At 27.2% G+C, this 19,271-nt stretch overlaps 1 protein-coding gene across 1 annotated transcript; it reads left to right on the top strand.

The window, feature by feature from the left end:
- Positions 1–843: 843 nt before the first annotated feature.
- LOC112692236 lies at positions 844–18,519 on the top strand. Its single transcript, XM_025566844.1, has 5 exons — positions 844–975; positions 14,201–14,300; positions 16,986–17,180; positions 17,430–17,635; positions 18,186–18,519. Exons 2-5 carry the CDS (start codon positions 14,207–14,209, stop codon positions 18,342–18,344), a joined length of 654 nt encoding a protein of 217 aa, XP_025422629.1. The 5' UTR covers positions 844–975; positions 14,201–14,206; the 3' UTR covers positions 18,345–18,519.
- The last annotated feature ends 752 nt before the right edge of the window (positions 18,520–19,271 follow it).

A 19,271-nucleotide genomic window follows, 5' to 3' on the forward strand; every position in this document is an offset into this window, starting at 1 on the left:
AATTACAACGTCGTCCGAGCCACAGTTATAATATAGTACCATAATGATAATCTCAACATTAAAATAATATACACGTATGCACGAATATTTTAGAAAATAATCGCATACAGTTACAGTTGAAAAAAACATGTTATGATGTATAGCGAATAACCAACCTATTACATAGTTTAAAGTTGTATGAATTGCTATGTGGTTTTCACACAATGATGCACATTGATCAGGGAGAAACAAATCTCACCGGGTCAGAACGAAACGAATATTCGTCATCTATGAAATAATAACTCAATTTAAATTTTAATTTCTGGTGTGTGAACCTTAATTGGTTGCAGAAGAATCTATTATAATATTTTAAATTAATGTTTATACGAAATGATAATTACTCAAATTTACATTGAGCATAATAACAATATATTGGTACAAAATTATGAAATTAATTCGTGAAACCGTTTTTAAAACATTTCAAAACCAACCAGTATTAATCTTGCAGTTCTTGTGTGTATTTTTATCGTTGATGTTGTATCGATCGAAATCGGCTGATTTATAGGTTTGACTTCGTAAACGTCGAAACGGAAAAACAATTTTATAAAAATATAATAGAACCTCGGTGGTGTAAAATATGATAACCGATGAATCGATTAAATGATTCATATTTCACTACCGGAATCTTCTATGTTGCTTTGGCCATCCTGTTTGATACTCTCGTCGAAAAGAGAAGGGGTGGCCGACAATTAACGATACAGTTAGTCGGTAGGAAGAGAATCTTTGGAAGTAGGTTACGATATAAATCCGTTACTTGCAGTGGAAGGGTTCAGAATATCTCAGTAAAAGTAGGACGAGACTTATAAACTCACTGGTACACCGTCAACCAGTTTAGTTGTACCTCTTAACTACATCACGACTCAACCCAGGAAGACGGTGTGTGATTTACGCGTTGTTCTCGGCTATTCGTCTCTATAAGATCGCATTCCTTCATAGGTGAGACATTTTATATTATTATCGTAAACACTATTGCATTGGTTTGTGTTCGTATTATTCGTGTACAGATATTATACCGCTTCTGTTCATTTCGCTATACATTTTCCTAGTACGTCAACGAAACTCGTAGTTTCAGTTACATTATTTAGCCGTAAACATTTCTTAGTAGAAATCAATATGGTGTCGTTTACGATTTTTCTTTTAAACACTTTTGATTTCAATGTATGTATGTTTTTCGCTACAATTTGTTTCAAATGTATAAAATAATCGAAATTTGTGTTGAATATAGTTAAAGTATGCAATTTCAAACCATGGGTAACATTATAGTTTGTTATTTCATTGTTTGTTTTAGTATAAGCTATATTGCACCCCAAAATTAAAAATTTATGAAAATTCCTAAAATGTTCATTGAGTCCGATATCTTATTGAGTTTTCTTACATAGACGTTGGTCTAGTTTACACCAATGGCAGAAGTATAAGTGAATCTATAGATGGACATAATTGATATTTTTGACATACCGACCATATTTCAAATAAGATACTGCTATAGTTTTTTGTTATCTGCATTGTTAACCATGCAAGCACGTTAATTTTTATCAATTTAGAATCACCAACCATTTTGAGGAAAAATTTAGAAATGATAAAATAAAAAAAGATTTTTTTATTAAACTATTTACATGCTTAAAATAATACAAATATTTTGATTTTTTTAATATTTTAACTGTATTTGATATTTGAAAAAAGGTTTTATTTTTTTAACAAACTGTTACATGTTAATGATGAAGAAATTAAAATAAAATGATATAATAAACGAACCTTTATTGTCCTTTATATGTTATCTATAAGTCATTCAGTTTATCTACTTCACGAGTATTTTCTCGAACTTTTAATAAAAATGATTTATTTCAAGTAAATATTTCACATGATATTAATAGCAAATCATATGATTTTATCCAATGAGTAATGTAAACAGAGTATAAAAGATAAATACATGTAATATTTGATCGTTTAAATGCATTTAAGAGAAGCCAGAATTAATTTTATATTTGTCTGTTTCGTAAAAGTATTATTTATTATTCATTAGGTTATCAAATATAATGAAAACTATAGATTTATAAACGTATACAATTAATATTACATCGTTAAAAATGTATTGATATTTTATTTCAGCTTATGAAGTATTAAACATTATTCAAAACAACTTATCTTTTTACTTGTTTCCAATTATAGTTAACCATTTTTTTTTTATGCGATATGTTGACAAATATAAACACCTAAGTAGTACCAATGCACAGAAGTACGAAAATCGGTTGACGAATCATAAAATCTACAATTTTTAATGTTTTCTAATAGCTCTATAATTTTTTACACATCGTAATATTATATTTAAAAAATAATAATTCAATAGTACAAAATATATGTATTCATTTTTCTTCGTACCGATAATACCAGTTGAATTCTATGAGCTCTGCGTTTACGTGGCAGGGAGGTGGTTTGTTAAAACCTTATTATCTATTTTGGTAGTTGTATTTTGATCGTTTTTGACCGCTCACCGAAATTTTCTCGGTTACAAACCAGGCCAACCAACTCAACTCACGGCATTATAGTTATTATTTCCAATTTTAAATTTTGTTAAAGATTAATTATATTAGATGTAGGTAATAAATTATTTCATAATAATGTCTGTGTTCAAACGACAAACTAATTAATTTAACCAGCGATTGTATTGTAGACAAATGCATTGATGGTTGAATACACAATACCATTAACTTTACCAAAAATGTAATCCTTTCATTTTTGATAGAGTCATTCATATTTTATATTTATCTAAACATCTATTTATTATGCAATTTATTTTTTAACAGTATCTTATTAAATTAAAAACTAGCATTTATACTGCAAATCCAAGATGTTGAAATAGGTTGGCAGATTTCTATAATTTTCAACCATTAATTATTAGTGATCATAATAGAGATTATTAAAATTCCGACCATTTTTCCTTTTTGTTATTTTTAATTATTTAATTGATTTTATAATCTTTTAACTTTTAATATTTAGATTATACAAAAATTGTTTTTAACAGTATTAACAAAGAATTTTAGAAAGTAAATTAAATAATTATAAGTAATAAAACAATTATACTACTGAAAAAAAAAAACGTTTTTGTCCAAGAGAAATCTCTAAGTTGAAATGCATTGTAAATTATAGTTCTCAGAATATAGGTACGAAAGATGGGCTATTATTCTATAGTAGTTTTTCGTAATTCGTTGCGCAAAAAAAAAAATTGTATGTGATTTTGATAATATTGTTATTATTATAAGTATTAGTTATGTATTTTGGTATTTGATAACATTGATTAATTGAAATAGTTTTTAATACACATGTATCTACCACGATGTATCTTACACGATGACATAAATTCATCCATTGATATTCAATTTTAATAACAATTCGTTGATTTATCCTAATTCAACATTTAGTTTTAATCTATTTAATTTTTTAATCTATAAACTGTATATTAATTTAACACATTTAATTTTAATTACTTTTTAAATTTTTTATAAATCTATGCTTAGTTTAGCTATCAGCTTGTATAAATATCAGTATTCAAATAATTATGTTTATAGTTAAAAATTAAATTAATACCGATTCTTCAGGAGCTAGATTTTTGTATAAATTTAATAACATGACGACACAAATCTCACAAGGGAAGTACATTTTTGTGTATACGTATTAAAATGGAAAAAGGTTTTCCAATGTAATTTATTTGATCAGTATTTTTCAATTGTTATACATCATAAACAATTTCATTATTTTTTTAATGTGTGACTGTACAAAAATTTATTAATTCTAATCGTGTAGTACTGTAATTTTAATTATTAAATATTATTATTTATGGGACCATTAACCATAATATATTAATTTTAATTATTATAAATTGATTTTATACTAGAAAATGAATAGTTCACGCAACTTTTATAAATATAATAAACACAAAAATTATTGAGGATGAACAGTGGCCTTTTTTTAATCGTTATTTAAATTAAACCCGTAAACGTATAATAAAATAATAGATTTTATACTTGTATTTCATTTGTTACCTTGTACGACTAAAAGTATCGATTTTCCAATAGTTCTAATAAAAATTTAATTATAAATAAATAAAATTAGTTTTTCCATCAGTATATCGTTTAAATGTAATATTATCATCAATAACAATTTATTTTATTCTTTATCGATTACATTTGAATACATACTCAATATTTTTAGTTATTTACTATTAACGCATGCTTAATATCTGCTACTCACGTATGTTTCCAATGTGAAAATCTTCAAGGCAATGTTTCGTATTAGTATTTTTAAATTAAAAAATAGAAATACACCAAAGATCGTACACACGAATGGTTTTACTCAGAACATATTTACGAATAAAGTAAAAAAAAAAAAAAAAAACCACTGTAATAATTTATTTAACGACTGTTTGCCTCTAGGGATATTTTAATGTGGAAAAAAAATATATTTATACATATATATGTGATTTCATTTCCTAGCGATGACCTGCTAACTATAGAAGTGTCTATGTATGCTTATCAAAAATAATAATCCGTAAAGAAATTTCGTCAATTGGTTTATTATATTATATTCATTGTGTACGCGCCAATGGAATGCTGTCTTGGCTTTCTTCGCGGTGAAGGGCACAATGTTTGTACGTGTTTATGGTTTCATAGGTCAGGTTCGAGTCAGAACGAACGATACGTCATGTAAGCGATATTAATACAAAGTTAATTTACTGTCGTATAATTTAAACAAATCACAATGTTCAGAAAATAAGTATAGTTTTAATCGTTAAAATAATTTAGTGTCCGGTAAAATAATAAAATGAGTCGTAATTGAAACGAATAAGAAATTAATATGTTTGAGCTACTTCTGATGAGGTATGTCATTTTTTTATTCGATACATTCATAATACGAGTACATTTTGAAATATATTCATCCAAATATCGACCACAAAGATTGAACTATAAAACCGTTTGCTAATACAATATTGACATACTATGATTTTTATAAATATTAAATACACAGTTCCTATATTATTTTATTATATATCATATACATTTTATCATTATATAAATTGATTATTGCATTCTAAAACCTAGAGTTATTTAAAATAGAACATTTTTTCGTAGTTATTATTGATTATTTAGAATTTTTAACTATGAATAATAATCAAACTACTACCGAACTCTCATAAATAAATTATATGGTTATATGTATTTTAATCCTAGGCTGTATTAAAAATATATATTAATTATAAAAATGATAAAAAATATAAATTATTACAAATAAGGCAATCGGTTTTTTTAAATTTTTAATGTTAAAGGTTAATTTTTAAATTAAGTTCTGAATCACAAATTTTTTTTTCAATCATGTTAAATTTATTTATGGTAATTACTTAGCGATATGTGATTTCAGATAATAAATATAAATTATTAAGGACATTTGACCAAAGTCATACACTAACACACTTATAGTGACACTCATAAGATTTAGCTTTAAAAATTAATGTTTTAAATTTTAAATGATTTAAATGAATTTCATGATTTAATAATGATCCTCCTAACCTTCATATGATGAAATATATTTTTAGTTGTTTCCGAATTAAAAAGAAATACTTAAGTACTATAATTACCGTGAAGTTTAGTATTCATCTTTATTTTTAGAAATAATAATTATGTCTCATAAACTCTTGTTCATATACAATCAATTCAGTAGAAATTTATTTAAAATTAAACATGATATATAAATGTATATATCTATGTTATAATATTCAAATCAAAAGTTCAATATGAGTATATAACAAAATTAATAACCTACCTATCTTTTGAACCTATGTCAACTTCAAAAATAAAAAGTAAACATTTTTTTTTACCGTTTATAAGAATAATAAAGTGATGTCAATAAAACAATGTGTTTTAAAATCACATTAAGAATTTAATATCTTAAAAAAAAAAAAAAAAAATTCAAAAAACTATCACGTTTTTAAACTTTTGCCGAAGGATTGTAATCAAATTTAGTTCGGTTACATGCATGTAAAAACTCATAGATGTTTAAAAATTGTACCACGAAATTAACATTTTTTAAATGCTATCTGCTAATAATTAGTTTATTATACTTGTCAAATTTTCATTGGAGAAAAACCCCAGAAGAAAAAAAACGATTATAAATTTAAATATTTCATTGGATATGCAATAAAAATCAACGATTTTCAAATCTCACATTTTGTTTTTTTATGAGTAATAGAAATAACTGTTTTATGTAGGTTAATAATGATTTCACATACATAGTGATAAATTTAACATTAAAGTAGTATTTGATTAATTTATGTGAAAATATTAATTTATAGTATAAAAAACATATGATATTTAATGTCATTTTTAATACGTTGCCAACAGCTTATTCACGATGTCATGTTACTGCCAAACAGTATAAAATCCATTAAACGTTTCAACACTAAGTTTAATGTATGCGAATTATTCAACTTATGTACATAGGATCTAAGAAGGTTGACCGTAATTTTAAGTACAATGGATAGAGATTTCAACGATTTCATTAGAAATTTTAGAAATCGGATTACAAATCAGTTTTTGTTTTGTTTTTTTACACAGAGTATTACTGTTTGTATTCACCATTAACATTTCACTGCAATACTTCTTATATTAATCACGACCCGATCGTACATATATTATATCATACATAATTTAGTACTGAAACAGTTTTTCGTTGAACAAATCCTTTAAATTATAAGGTTTATTATATGTGTAAAGTACTATATAAGTTAAAAACTAATTATATTATATAATATACCTTTTATATTATATTATTAATTATATTACAATCTGATTGAGATATTTTTTTGAATTACTTGAAAATACTGTAATAATTACAGTAAATTATTTACTATTGACCATTAACATGAAAACTATTTTATTAATTTCATGGTCTTGCTGATTTTGTGAATGAATGGTACTTTTCCGGAATCGAGTGTCTTTTGAATTTTTATTTAGTGGTGCTAGTATCTCTAGTAAAGCTTTTGATGGGTGTGAAACCGGGACAATATCACCGGTAGAACGAAAAAAGGATAGAGTAGTTTAAAATTTGGTGTTATAGAAAAATGTTAAGGATAAGTTGGATGGATAAAGTGACCAATGTATAGGTATTTAAAAGAATAATAGAAGAGAAGTTATTATGAGAAAACATTGCTTATATAAGGAAGCGTAGAGAGAAAGAACCATAAGGAAAACCAAGATTAGAATATATTCAACATAAAATACCAAGGATGCAACTCATCTGTAGAAATGAAAAGGAAAGCGGATAGTAGATAAGGATAGAATATAGCTGCAAATAAATACGTGAATTGAAACCATAGAGAGAAACCATATCTCTAAGTGTTGATAAATGAAACATGAAATACTTACAAATTTATGTGAAAAAATTAATTTTTTAATAATTTCAAGCATTTTTTGACAAATATAGATTATTATTATTTCTTTAAGAGTAAAATATGAAGTATTTTATTATTAGTTTAAAATTTCTGAATTGCTTTAGAATTCTAAATAACTGTTCTATACTCATGAGTTCAGTTAAAACACAACAAAGGTTTGAATTAAATTTTAAAATATTGGATTTAGTATAAAATAAGTTTTTTTTAAGGTGCTGATCTTCACGGTTTTGTTTGATATTCATGTGTATTTTAATAGTAAAATAACTTCATAATTAAATTAATAAAGTTAGAGTGTTGGATAAAACTAAATTCTCAATTTCATTTTTACAAATTTAATAACAGAAGTTCAAATTACAATAAGATATCGAGTCCACGATAGTTAAATTATACTTAAAAAATACTGTGACATATACAGTAATGTAATATACAGTAATTACATATACAGTATATGTTGTCATATTAAAGATTTCAATACATTAAAGTACATAAAAGTATGAATTTTACATATGTCACTTACAATTCTACATCTACACCATCGTGTATTTAAACAAAAATAAGAATATTATTTTAATTTTTATTTGTTTAACATAATTAAATTTATCGTATGTTAAGGGATTATTTTTTGAGGTATTACAACATTTTGTGGACACACGCATGGTAAGAATTTAAGATGTATAATTGCATATCAAAATATATCATATTATATTCGTTATATTTGTATTTACATATTAATATTGTATATCAATAATTTCTAATCAGTATAAAATTCTTATACAAAAACATCAAGTTTTACAACTTAAAGTTACTTATTTTATGAAAAGTTATGTACACGACTGCTTAATTTTTACGCATTCATCGAAAAATATGTCTGTAATACTTACATAATTATTAATACTTTTCAGATATAGTAAAATAGGGAAAAAGAAATTAGTACCTTACTTTAGTTTGAGTCTTATAAATAAAAATCATGAATTGTACTCTTATAAATATCAATTTAAATTCAAAACTTTTATTATTACAGAGCTATGTGAAACATGTGTTTCTATGTTTACGTAGGTACATTATTATTTACAACTAGATTTAGTTTAAATTAATTATTTTGTTGTTGAAAATAGTATGAATGAAAAATAAAAAAACGTTAATAAATATTGTATTTTTCGGTTGAAAGAAAATTAGTAGATATCGAAAATCATATACTTAAACTACAATAAATACGTACAGTTTTGACTTAATGAGATTCTGTATACAAATAAATATTACTGTAGTGTTACGAACTAAAAGAGTATAGTAATAGAAACAAAATGTTGAATAGTCAAATATTTACTTTTCGTTGAGGTGTATACGAGTACATCATTTATTTTTTTTTTTACAGTCACGTTGTCTTCTTAAACATAATAATTAAAATTCCTCTTACACTCATTTATTTGTCAACAATTAATTTGTTGTCGTACGACATACCAATAACTATACTTCTTTAATTTTACTAATGAAATATTTTCAATGAGTTATTTGCAGATGTTAAGCCTCAGTCAAAATATACTTAGAAGTTCGAGTTTCTATTTAATTGGTATTTTGAGCATTGTTCAACTACGGGAATTATTTTAATGTTTTAATCGTGATGATTACATGTTGACACCTAGAAAACACTTGATATAGAAAAAAGTGATAACACTGATAAGTTATAATGATGTTGGTTTAAAATTTAGATGTGTTTCTATGTGGTTCGTTTCAAGACAAACATTAAGTGTGTATAAGGAACTCGGTGTTACGATGTTAATGATTCCAGAGTTGTATTATTTTTCACGAGTGATCACTTGTCGCAGTACACGACTTAATAATTTTTTTTTTAAATAAATAACAAAACATATTTTATCATGAACGAACAATTTAAGTGTATTTTTCGCGTAACAGTAACAGTATTACTTGTCCTGTAATATATATAGGTACTATATATAATAACTACAAATAATCATTATTACAAGAGAAAGATGATGAAAATACATAACAAAAAAAAAAAAAAACACTTTCACTGATCATTATTTTGTATTAATATCATTGTACCGTCGTTGTATAAAAATAGATTATATTCAACAAAGACTTTGTCAAGCTACAACTTTTTTTTAAGAGTAGACATTATTTCATAATACAGACTGTATATTGAGTGATAATTATTATTATAACAATTATTCTTCTATTACTATTTAATATATATATATATATATATATATATATATATATATATATATATATTTATAACCTATAATTTATACATTAAATGTGTATGTTATATGGAATGGATAAATCAACTCCCTATAAAAATAAAAATACAAATTTAAATAATTTAATTGTTAATAAATCAAAATGTAATATTATTTAAAATTTTGTGAATAACGATTGGTTTTATTTTTGTCATGAATGAAATGAGTACCTACAACAAAAAAGCTTACCCAAATCTCTGAAAAAAATTTGTACACACCCTATATTCATTACCGATTCTTTTCGGTTTAAGTTAATTCATTAAGAAATGAAACCATAGAATGCTTAAAACAGAATGGAAACTGATAAGAAAATACAAAGGCACTTTAGGCCGCCCAAAAATATGGTCTGTCATATTATAAGTGCTTATTAGTGTAGACCTAAAATGTAATATGAAATATTTTAAATTCAATAAATACACTGGTATACAATATTTATTAATTGCATTTCACAGTATATCATATAATTGATCATTAATGAAAAGGATTTTATTTTTCCAACATTAGCCAAAAAATTGTATTGAAAATAGACCTAATTTGTAGCTCGTCCATACAAATAATTCAAAAATAAAAAGTTTTTCAAAAAACAAAATTAATATTTATTTTTTATGTCAATTATAGTTGCTGTTATTCTGTAATACTTAGAATATAATATCATTCAACTAATTAAAACCAACGGAGCAACGAAGTCAATTATATTAATTGTTTTTACAATATGAAAAATTAAAGAGGCAACAGTTTTTTCTAGAAAAAAATGTATTTAAAAGGGAATAATTTATTTTGGTCTGACATTTTATGTAATACCAAACATAGATCAACTATATATTTGGATATATAATCTACATACTCGTATACCTGATATAAAAATAATTTAAAAATTGCATTTTTAATCTATTTAAGTTTATTAGTTTATTACCAAAAAAAGTTTTCACAACAATCGTAATTAATAGTAAAAAAGCACGTGGAAAATACCATAAAAATCACCAGTAAACAGAAGTAAACGTCTTTAGTCGGCTAATTATATTTTCTGACGAGCCATTCAATTTTTTAGTTAGGTTACAAAACAAAACATTACATTTTATGGTTTGTTTACAAAACTCTTGATAAACAGTGTATGTAAACGATACGGAAATAATACTATCATTTTTTTTCTACCTGGGATAATTATATAACCCTTTCAAGATGGCGGACTAATATTTGGGCTTTTATCTGTTACGTGATGTGACTTTGAATCACTGTTACAACATTTGACAAGAAGTCGAATGAAATGTCAAACAAAACTCGAAATTCATTGTTTCATGTACGAAAATATTCTTTATATTCCGTCCAGGCTCCACAACTCAATAGAAAGTTAGATATTTTATCATTCAATACAAGATAGTAGTAAATATTCAACTGATTATTTCGTATGTACACACACACACACACACACACACACACACACACACATATATATATCCATTCGCATTTTCTCTTACAAGTATCATTATCATTTATTTATAAGAGAAACGTGTATTGCCAACGGTAGAAGTGTGTACCTTAATCAACGTCAAACGTAGCAAAGAGAAATCAACGACGAATTGAGGTACCTCTACTAATTATTGTTATTACCCGAAACCGGTACAGTTTTCACGATCAATTCCCAGAACACACACACGTGGCGCGTACATGTATACGAAAAGTATAAACGTATAAATCGATAATTTTCAACTGGTAAAACGCAACGTACAATAATGCATTTTCGTGTGTAGCGCACACACGCGCGCGGAAAATACCTACACACGCGCTCTTTAATCGGTCACATTCCAATTAGACGGTTTCTGTGTCAGTAAGCCAAACCGTTAGGAATTTACACGTATACGTACCGACCACTTTTTTTCTTTTTTTTTTTTTTTCATTTCCCACGACTTGCGTTTCGTCGTGCGACGTCCACGCGCGGTTATTGTATCGCGGGTACGGTCGTCGCGACGGGTTATCCGTTGAACTCTTGTACGACCTTTTGCGAGACGTCGTTCCGTTCGCGTTCATTATTTACGATGCCCCAGCGCTGGTCGGGCAACGCACTCGTCCGACGGAACGTTGCGCGTAAACAATGACGATGAACGCGCGCGCTGGCAATAACGGATTCGTGTCGGGTTTGAACCCTCGAGTCGCGGGTCATCGTCTACGTTACCGCAACGTCGACGTCGGATTACGTAAATAAAAGTGTGTGGAAACCGATGACGTTTGAAACGGATCGAAACGGAGCAAGGAACAACACTGCCGGCGTTCACCGCGGGACGGTCGTGATGCGGCCGCGGTTCGAATACGTGCGCCGGACCTCGGTGGAAACCGTGTGCGCGGTTGTGAAACGGTTTCTACTCCATGCTTTCTTCGGTAATCGAACTATTTGTTGTCGCTCGGAGGCCGTGTACCCGTCGGTAGGTACCCATGTGTTACCGGACCGTCCGACCGCGTATTACCATTTCGGTTCGGAGTCGTTGCCGTGCAAGTTTTCGTTTAGGTTTTAAAATATTTTCATTTTTTTTCGCACAACATTCGATCAACGCTACGAAAAAATCCATCCCGTCGAACGGGCGCCCCGAACCGAACAGCCTAGTAAGCACGCGCTATTAGAGTTTTTCGCTTTCAACCGAACAAATGTAAAACGATCGTGCCGTTGTGTTTTTCAACATCGTACGTTTTCAAGACACCTCATTATTTAGTTCTTTATTTCGTTGCAACGTACGCGATCGAATTCAATTTTACGCGTTGGGACCCTAGTCGGACAATTAACGCATACTTAGATATAGAACACTTGGGCGGAAGGAAGTAAGGCATCGGCTTCGTGTTCTCTGAAAAAACAATCGTCGTCGCCCGATCCCATTGTGTTGGATAATTGTCACAACTTTAAGGTTATAGAACCTTAGGTAATTATATTCGTTTCTATTAAATTGTATTATTGATCATAATAATTTTGTATTGGTTATAATTCTTAGACAATGATAACATGTATACAATTGATAGCAAAACCCGTGTTTTTAACATTTTTTTTTTTTCTCGACAGTTATCCAATTAATTTTTCTCGATCAATTCAAATAGCTGTTATGCAATACCAATTTATTTTGATTTAAATTGAAAATACCAAAAATACGGTTTGATAAAAATGTAAAAGTACTATACGTTAAATATATAGGAATAAAGAATGATTTCAAAATGTTTATTTAATAATTTCCAATCGTCTAATAGTGTTCTATACATACTCGTACAATACGTGAAATCAACAGAGGGTATATGTGTGTCTGATAGAGTACCTGTTCTGTTCACTTTATTCATTATTTATTTATTATTGTGATATTTTTGATTTACACATATTAGTTAATTCCCTTTATTATATTTTTACATGATATGCAACAATACAGCATTAGTATTGTTGTGGTATGAAATCGTCAGGTTTTTTTTTTTTTTGTAACATTTCAATTGAAATTAAATTTTCTTTTTTTAATTAAATTGAGTAATTAACTTAAGTAAAATTAACGTAATTATTTTTAAGCATGTAGTATAGGTTGAAATACAAAAAAAAAAATTCGTATACACGTATGATTCTTACTACAATTACTTTGGAGAAATGCATTGTTGTGTGACCAATTGATCTTTCCGTGACCTTTCTGTGAAATTGTTTACAAGTCCGCTGTAATAGAATAAAAATAACGTATCAATTTTAAAAACAATATTTTTATTATTCAAGTATACTCAACATATATACTGGTTACAAATATTAGACGATCGACTCTTATGTACGATTCATATATAATTCATATATAAATATTCTAACGTATAAGTATAACGGTGGAAATGCAAATACTAATGAGGTGTTCAAAATTAAAACGTTTGTATTTGTAAATCGGAAGAAAACCAATATTTTATGTATCCCTGAAATTTTAGTAGTATCCAAAACCGTTTAAACTCAAATGGTTGGTCGAAAAAAAAATTTGAAACTTTGGTATGTACAAAATCAGTCATGAAAACGAAAACAAAATAACCTTATGGAAAATCGGAAATTTTTCACCCGATTTTTATAAATTTCAAATTGATAGTAATATTGTACACTACAAAATGGATATTAGTTTATTTCCTTTGTGAATTACATATGGTTTTATTCGAAGGAATAATTTTTTTATTTTTTCAAGAAATGAAATAATGTACTTAATCATTATTTTTAGATCCTTTAATATTTTCATTCGAAATGTGTTTACAAGTGAAAAAAAAAATTTTTTCCTACATTGAATTTACGGTTAGGAATATAGAAATACTGGTAATTTTAAATGTATGGTAAAAGAAAAAACAGCGTTGAGCCACGCAGAAAGCAGTATAAAGTATAATATATGTATATAGATACTATACATTAGTTATAACGTTATTTTATTAATTATTACAAGATTATAAAGTTGTATATTGCATTGATCTTAATCTCGTTCTATTTTTACAGATTAAGATGATTAAAGAAATACTCCTGTTAGTCCTCGGTTTGACGATAGTTGTAGCGCAAAGAAGATTAGCTTTGCCCGATCCACGTAGCTGTTCGAGCAGTAAGTTATTATCGTACATAAACAAATAAAAAATAAACAAAATGTGATTGCATTAATTCTATTCACATATTTTTAAATTAACGAGTGTGAACAGAAACAAAAATATTTTAAGTCTTTCGAAAGGTTTTTACAAACTCAGTTCGGCTATATGTTGCTTAGTAGGTAACAAAAGGATGTTGCGGTGTGCGGCAGTGTAGTGATGGGTAGAACCCGATTGCGTACGATTTACCTTTTTAAAAATACGATTGCGTATTTTTGCTTTATAACAATGGATATCCGTAAAATGACATGATTGCATTTGCCAAATTGTTGCCAAATTTATAATAATACATTGTTACTTTTTTTGAAAGTTCATTATACGTTTTGAAAAAGTTTCGTTTATTTTAACCATAATTGGTACCTACGTAGAATGAGTTTACAAAATAATATAATTAAAATTAGTTAAAATTACTTTAATACCGGTTTATCTATCAGTAACAAATACAAATCCACTACACACTACATATTATACTTAATAAAAATAACATAATACTAGTTATAAAATAATTATTATTAATGCAAAAATAATAATTCAATACATTTCTTGGTAAATAGACTTTTATCATTTTTACGCTGATCATTAAAGAGCAGATTTTTAGGTTCTTGAAAGCTTAAAATATGATGCTAATATGTTCTAAAAAAACCATAAAATAATCTCTCAATATTCCTTAAACTTGTAAATATGTGATAATAAGATTTTTTTTTCTTAAATAGTTCAATAAAAACAATAAATTACTGTTTTGGGCCATTCCTTTGGTAACAGGTAAATTATTTAAATATAAAAATTTAAAACAGTTCATACATAGGAGAAAAAATATAATCAAATTATATATAAAAAACAAAATAGTTAAATAAAAACAATGAACTACTTGTATGCACCATTACTTGGTAAAAGATAAATTATTTAAATGGAAAAAATAGGTAACAGTTCCATGTATAGGAATATAAATATAATAATCAAATTTTTTTTTCCTAGAAAAATCATAACTCGAGAAATTAATAAAATATGCTTTTTTATGAACAATAAATGAATATATTCAAAAATATGAAAAATAGGCTAGAAATTTTCCAATATCCAAAATATGCTAAAATATGCAAAATAAATGCTTTTCTACAAACTCTATGATAGATAAAATCGTTATATTATAATATCGTCTTTATTAATTTATCCTTGTAAATTTGCATAAAGCCAATAAAAATATGTAGAAACCTAAAAATCCACTTTCTATTGATCATACATTTTTATAGAAGTTTTATTCGTTTAATATTAGATAGAGCCATATTCTTATTAATTCCTTTTGGCGTGAGAGCGTTGCACAAAAATAACGTACGCTATCATGTGAAAACGGTCGAAAAAGGTACCGCTGATAAGCAGCATACGCAATCCGATTCCTCCCGTACCGTATTTCGCAACATTTTTTATTAAGTTACAATATGAATTTATTTAATAATAATAATGCAACACATATACTCACAAATATACAAATATTAATAAATAAATATCAGAATACTAATAATAATCACGAATCATCGCGCAGACATATTTTCGTCATGATTGTCGCGAGACGGGTAGAATGGTTGATAATAATATTAAGAGTATCGGCTATTTTGCGTAAACGAGTCGTTTTTCGTATAAACGGGCCAGGTTATAAAATATATAACCTTAAATGGCTGTCAGGTTTCAACCAGGCATTGAAATAATTATAATATCGATCAATCTAAGTGCAATCTAATGAACGTTTCAGTTAATGATGTCTTTTGCACGCTATTTTTGAGTTTACTAGTAACTAGTTCATAATTAATTAACGGTAGTTTTATATTTACTATTTGTCTTATAATTTCGCGTATTTTATTTTATTAGGAGTAAATAAATAAAATCGTAAAATAAAATGTATAATCATAAAATCATTGAAAAAAGTTTTCATTGTTTTTATTTTCTAAGGATTTTTTAATACATTTGATACGATTTTACTTGTAAAGTATAATAAAATAGTTTTAAATAAGTCAGTTTTTTTTAAAAAATGTATGTGGAATACGGTACGTGTAGGAAATAATCGATAAACATAATATTATGTCCGTATGCTGAAGGTTATATGAAGGTTTTTATAATAAATACCTTCATTAATATTGTTTTTGGAAACGAAACCCGGGTCAAGCCGATCAGACTTTTGTGAAAAATAATTAAAAATAACAGATACAATTTTTTCCAAAAAGTACTTCGTCCATAGAACCTCATTGCATATTTTTGTACACGATTTAAACAAGAAAAATTACTTTTAATCTAATCTACATTTATTGATTGACTGAAATAAAATACTAACGAAAATTTTCGAATAGTTAAAACAATGTACAGTTAAATGTACGTACGAAGTAGTTGTTGGAATTATGAAATATAAACATTTTTAAAATTATAAATTCAAAACGACAATATTTTGAAATGCTGTACGATTATTCCGACTCTGATAAACACGCGTTCGATAAATCAATTGCATTATCCGGTAATAACATCGTAGGTTATGTTTAAAATAACGTTTTAATTGTACACAGATTTAATTGTGTTTAGTGTATTGGTGATTGGAATGTCAACAATATCAAGCAGCATGTTGTTAATTGTGATTATTTGAAATAAATACGTTTTTTGTCCAGGAATTCGTCATGCCACGTACCGAGATGCCCGCGGAGTTACGCATTCATACTTCTTCAGTTGGGAACACGCTCCAACAAAAAGTTTAGAGGTGGACTGGCTGGACGCCAGAAACATTTGCCGAAGACACTGCATGGACGCAGTGAGCTTAGAGACTCCGCAAGAAAACGAGTTCGTTAAACAAAGAATATCTAGAGGTAAAACGTCGTTAGCTGAATATTGAACTCATTGGGTTCTGAGCGGAGAAAAATCTCATAATAAATGCGCGTACAACATCGTAACAATACTGTCCTTTGATTATGTTTTTCTGTAAATAGACTCTGTGCATTATTACACTCCCAAAAGGGTGCGGTCGATTATTATTTATTTTATTATCAAACGACACTATTAAAATATAAATAAATAAACACAAAAATCCAATATTTTAATGCTTTTAAATTTCACAGGAAACATCAGATACATTTGGACATCGGGACGAAAATGCAACTTCAACGGATGCGACCGTCCTGATTTAGTGCCCGCTAATGTTAATGGTTGGTTCTGGTCTGGTTCTGGAGCGAAAATTGGACCGACTACTCAACGTAATTCCGGCGACTGGAGTAACACCGGAGGCTTCGGCCAAGCACAACCGGACAACAGAGAAGCACCACAAGTACGCGCATTAAAGTTTTTTTTGTACAGTGTAACAATATTGAGGTATCTGCATCGAATATTTACGGTCGAAGTTATTGAACAGCTCAAATAATTCGATTAGAGTTTTCGACGATTTTCATGTTTATAAAAAATTCTTAATATTTCGCATCAAACGGATTTCAAGGGAAAAACGAATGTCTTAGCTCAATAAGGCTATTTTTCAAAATGTTTTTATTTTTACTTAGTAGCTAAAATATAATCGTTAAACGCTAACCATGCTGGTTAGAACGGATATTTATGAAACTCCTTAAATTATTAATTAATTATAGTGTTGCAACAAGTCATTAAAATTGGAAAAAACAAAATTAACGCAATTATATCCTAATTACATGATCATTACATACGAAATCGTATTTTATACCTGATTAATGCAAGGTGCATACATATCAAATCATTATTACAGTTATAATTTTATAAATAATGTTAAAGTTGGTAGGTAGGCTTAGAAACTTCTGATGTTATCTTTTCACGCGATAAATATATAATTATAAATGTTCTGTTATTTATAGGGCAACGATGAATCCTGTTTAGCTATATTGAATAACTTCTACCAAGACGGAGTGAAATGGCACGACGTTGCATGTCACCATTTGAAACCATTTGTATGCGAAGATAGTGATGAACTTTTAAACTTCGTACGCTCTCGCAACCAAGGAATTCGTCTTTAAGAAGCAATGTTTATTATTTTGTATTTAAATTATGGTTTGCACTCCGTGTGCATTACATAATGTATTCACTAAGCACAAATATGCACTCTTCAAAGGCCTCAATATTTATTTAAATTTTTATTCTGATAAAATATTTGTTTCCTGTTTTTGACGAATGTGTAATTTTACTATCAATTTTTACATTTTATATTTAATTTTAAGTTTGAATAAAGAATTTTTTTTATATTTTATATAAAATTGAATATTAGAAATATTGTTATTTTTATGTTTTGGTCCCAGTTACAACGAGAAAATTAAGCGATTTTAAATTAATTTTAAATTTAAAATCATTCGACTCGCTTTAACTTTTACTTAATTGATACCGTTATAATGTCATGCAAGCTAAAATACTGTATTGATTTATTTTCTTAACTTCTGGACCTAATCTATCAAAATTATAAAAAAAATTACAAAACAGAAATATTAAACGATACACAACATTGATGTATAATAATTACTAGGGCTAGGATTTATATGCATTTGCATGTTTTTTCCTTAAGTCCAAATCGATTGTTTGTCAAATTTGTCCACGATTTAGCTTACTCTCGTTTAAATAAAATCAATTTTTTTTTGCATATTTTTGCATATTTTGAACACAATGCATATAATTGCATATTTATAGATTTTAAGGTTTTTTATTTTTTTTTTAACTTAAATTTTTATAAATTATTGTTAATTTTAAATGGCGTTTATTTCATAATACCGATAGTTTTTGGTTTATCCGTCGAATTGTAAATATATAGTATAAATATTACCCATCTAATCTTATCTTATCTACGACCGATAGGATTACCTACACATTATTTAACGACGTATTTAATTTCATTAGTACGACGTGTGTTGCGTAAATGTGCGGACACTTATACTTAAAATTTGAGTGGTTTTAAT

This window comes from Sipha flava, unplaced genomic scaffold, assembly GCF_003268045.1.
Source record: "Sipha flava isolate LNK unplaced genomic scaffold, YSA_version1 71_pilon_pilon, whole genome shotgun sequence".
In the NCBI taxonomy this organism is placed as follows: domain Eukaryota; kingdom Metazoa; phylum Arthropoda; class Insecta; order Hemiptera; family Aphididae; genus Sipha; species Sipha flava.

What these genes read in the sequence shown, in the direction of transcription:
- LOC112692236 (XM_025566844.1), top strand. Translation starts at nt 14,207, where the DNA reads ATGATTAAAGAAATACTCCTGTTAGTCCTCGGTTTGACGATAGTTGTA. An exon ending in TAAACAAAGAATATCTAGAG is followed by an intron (nt 17,181 to 17,429) that starts GTAAAACGTCGT and finishes TAAATTTCACAG; the next exon opens with GAAACATCAGATACATTTGG. An exon ending in ACAACAGAGAAGCACCACAA is followed by an intron (nt 17,636 to 18,185) that starts GTACGCGCATTA and finishes TGTTATTTATAG; the next exon opens with GGCAACGATGAATCCTGTTT.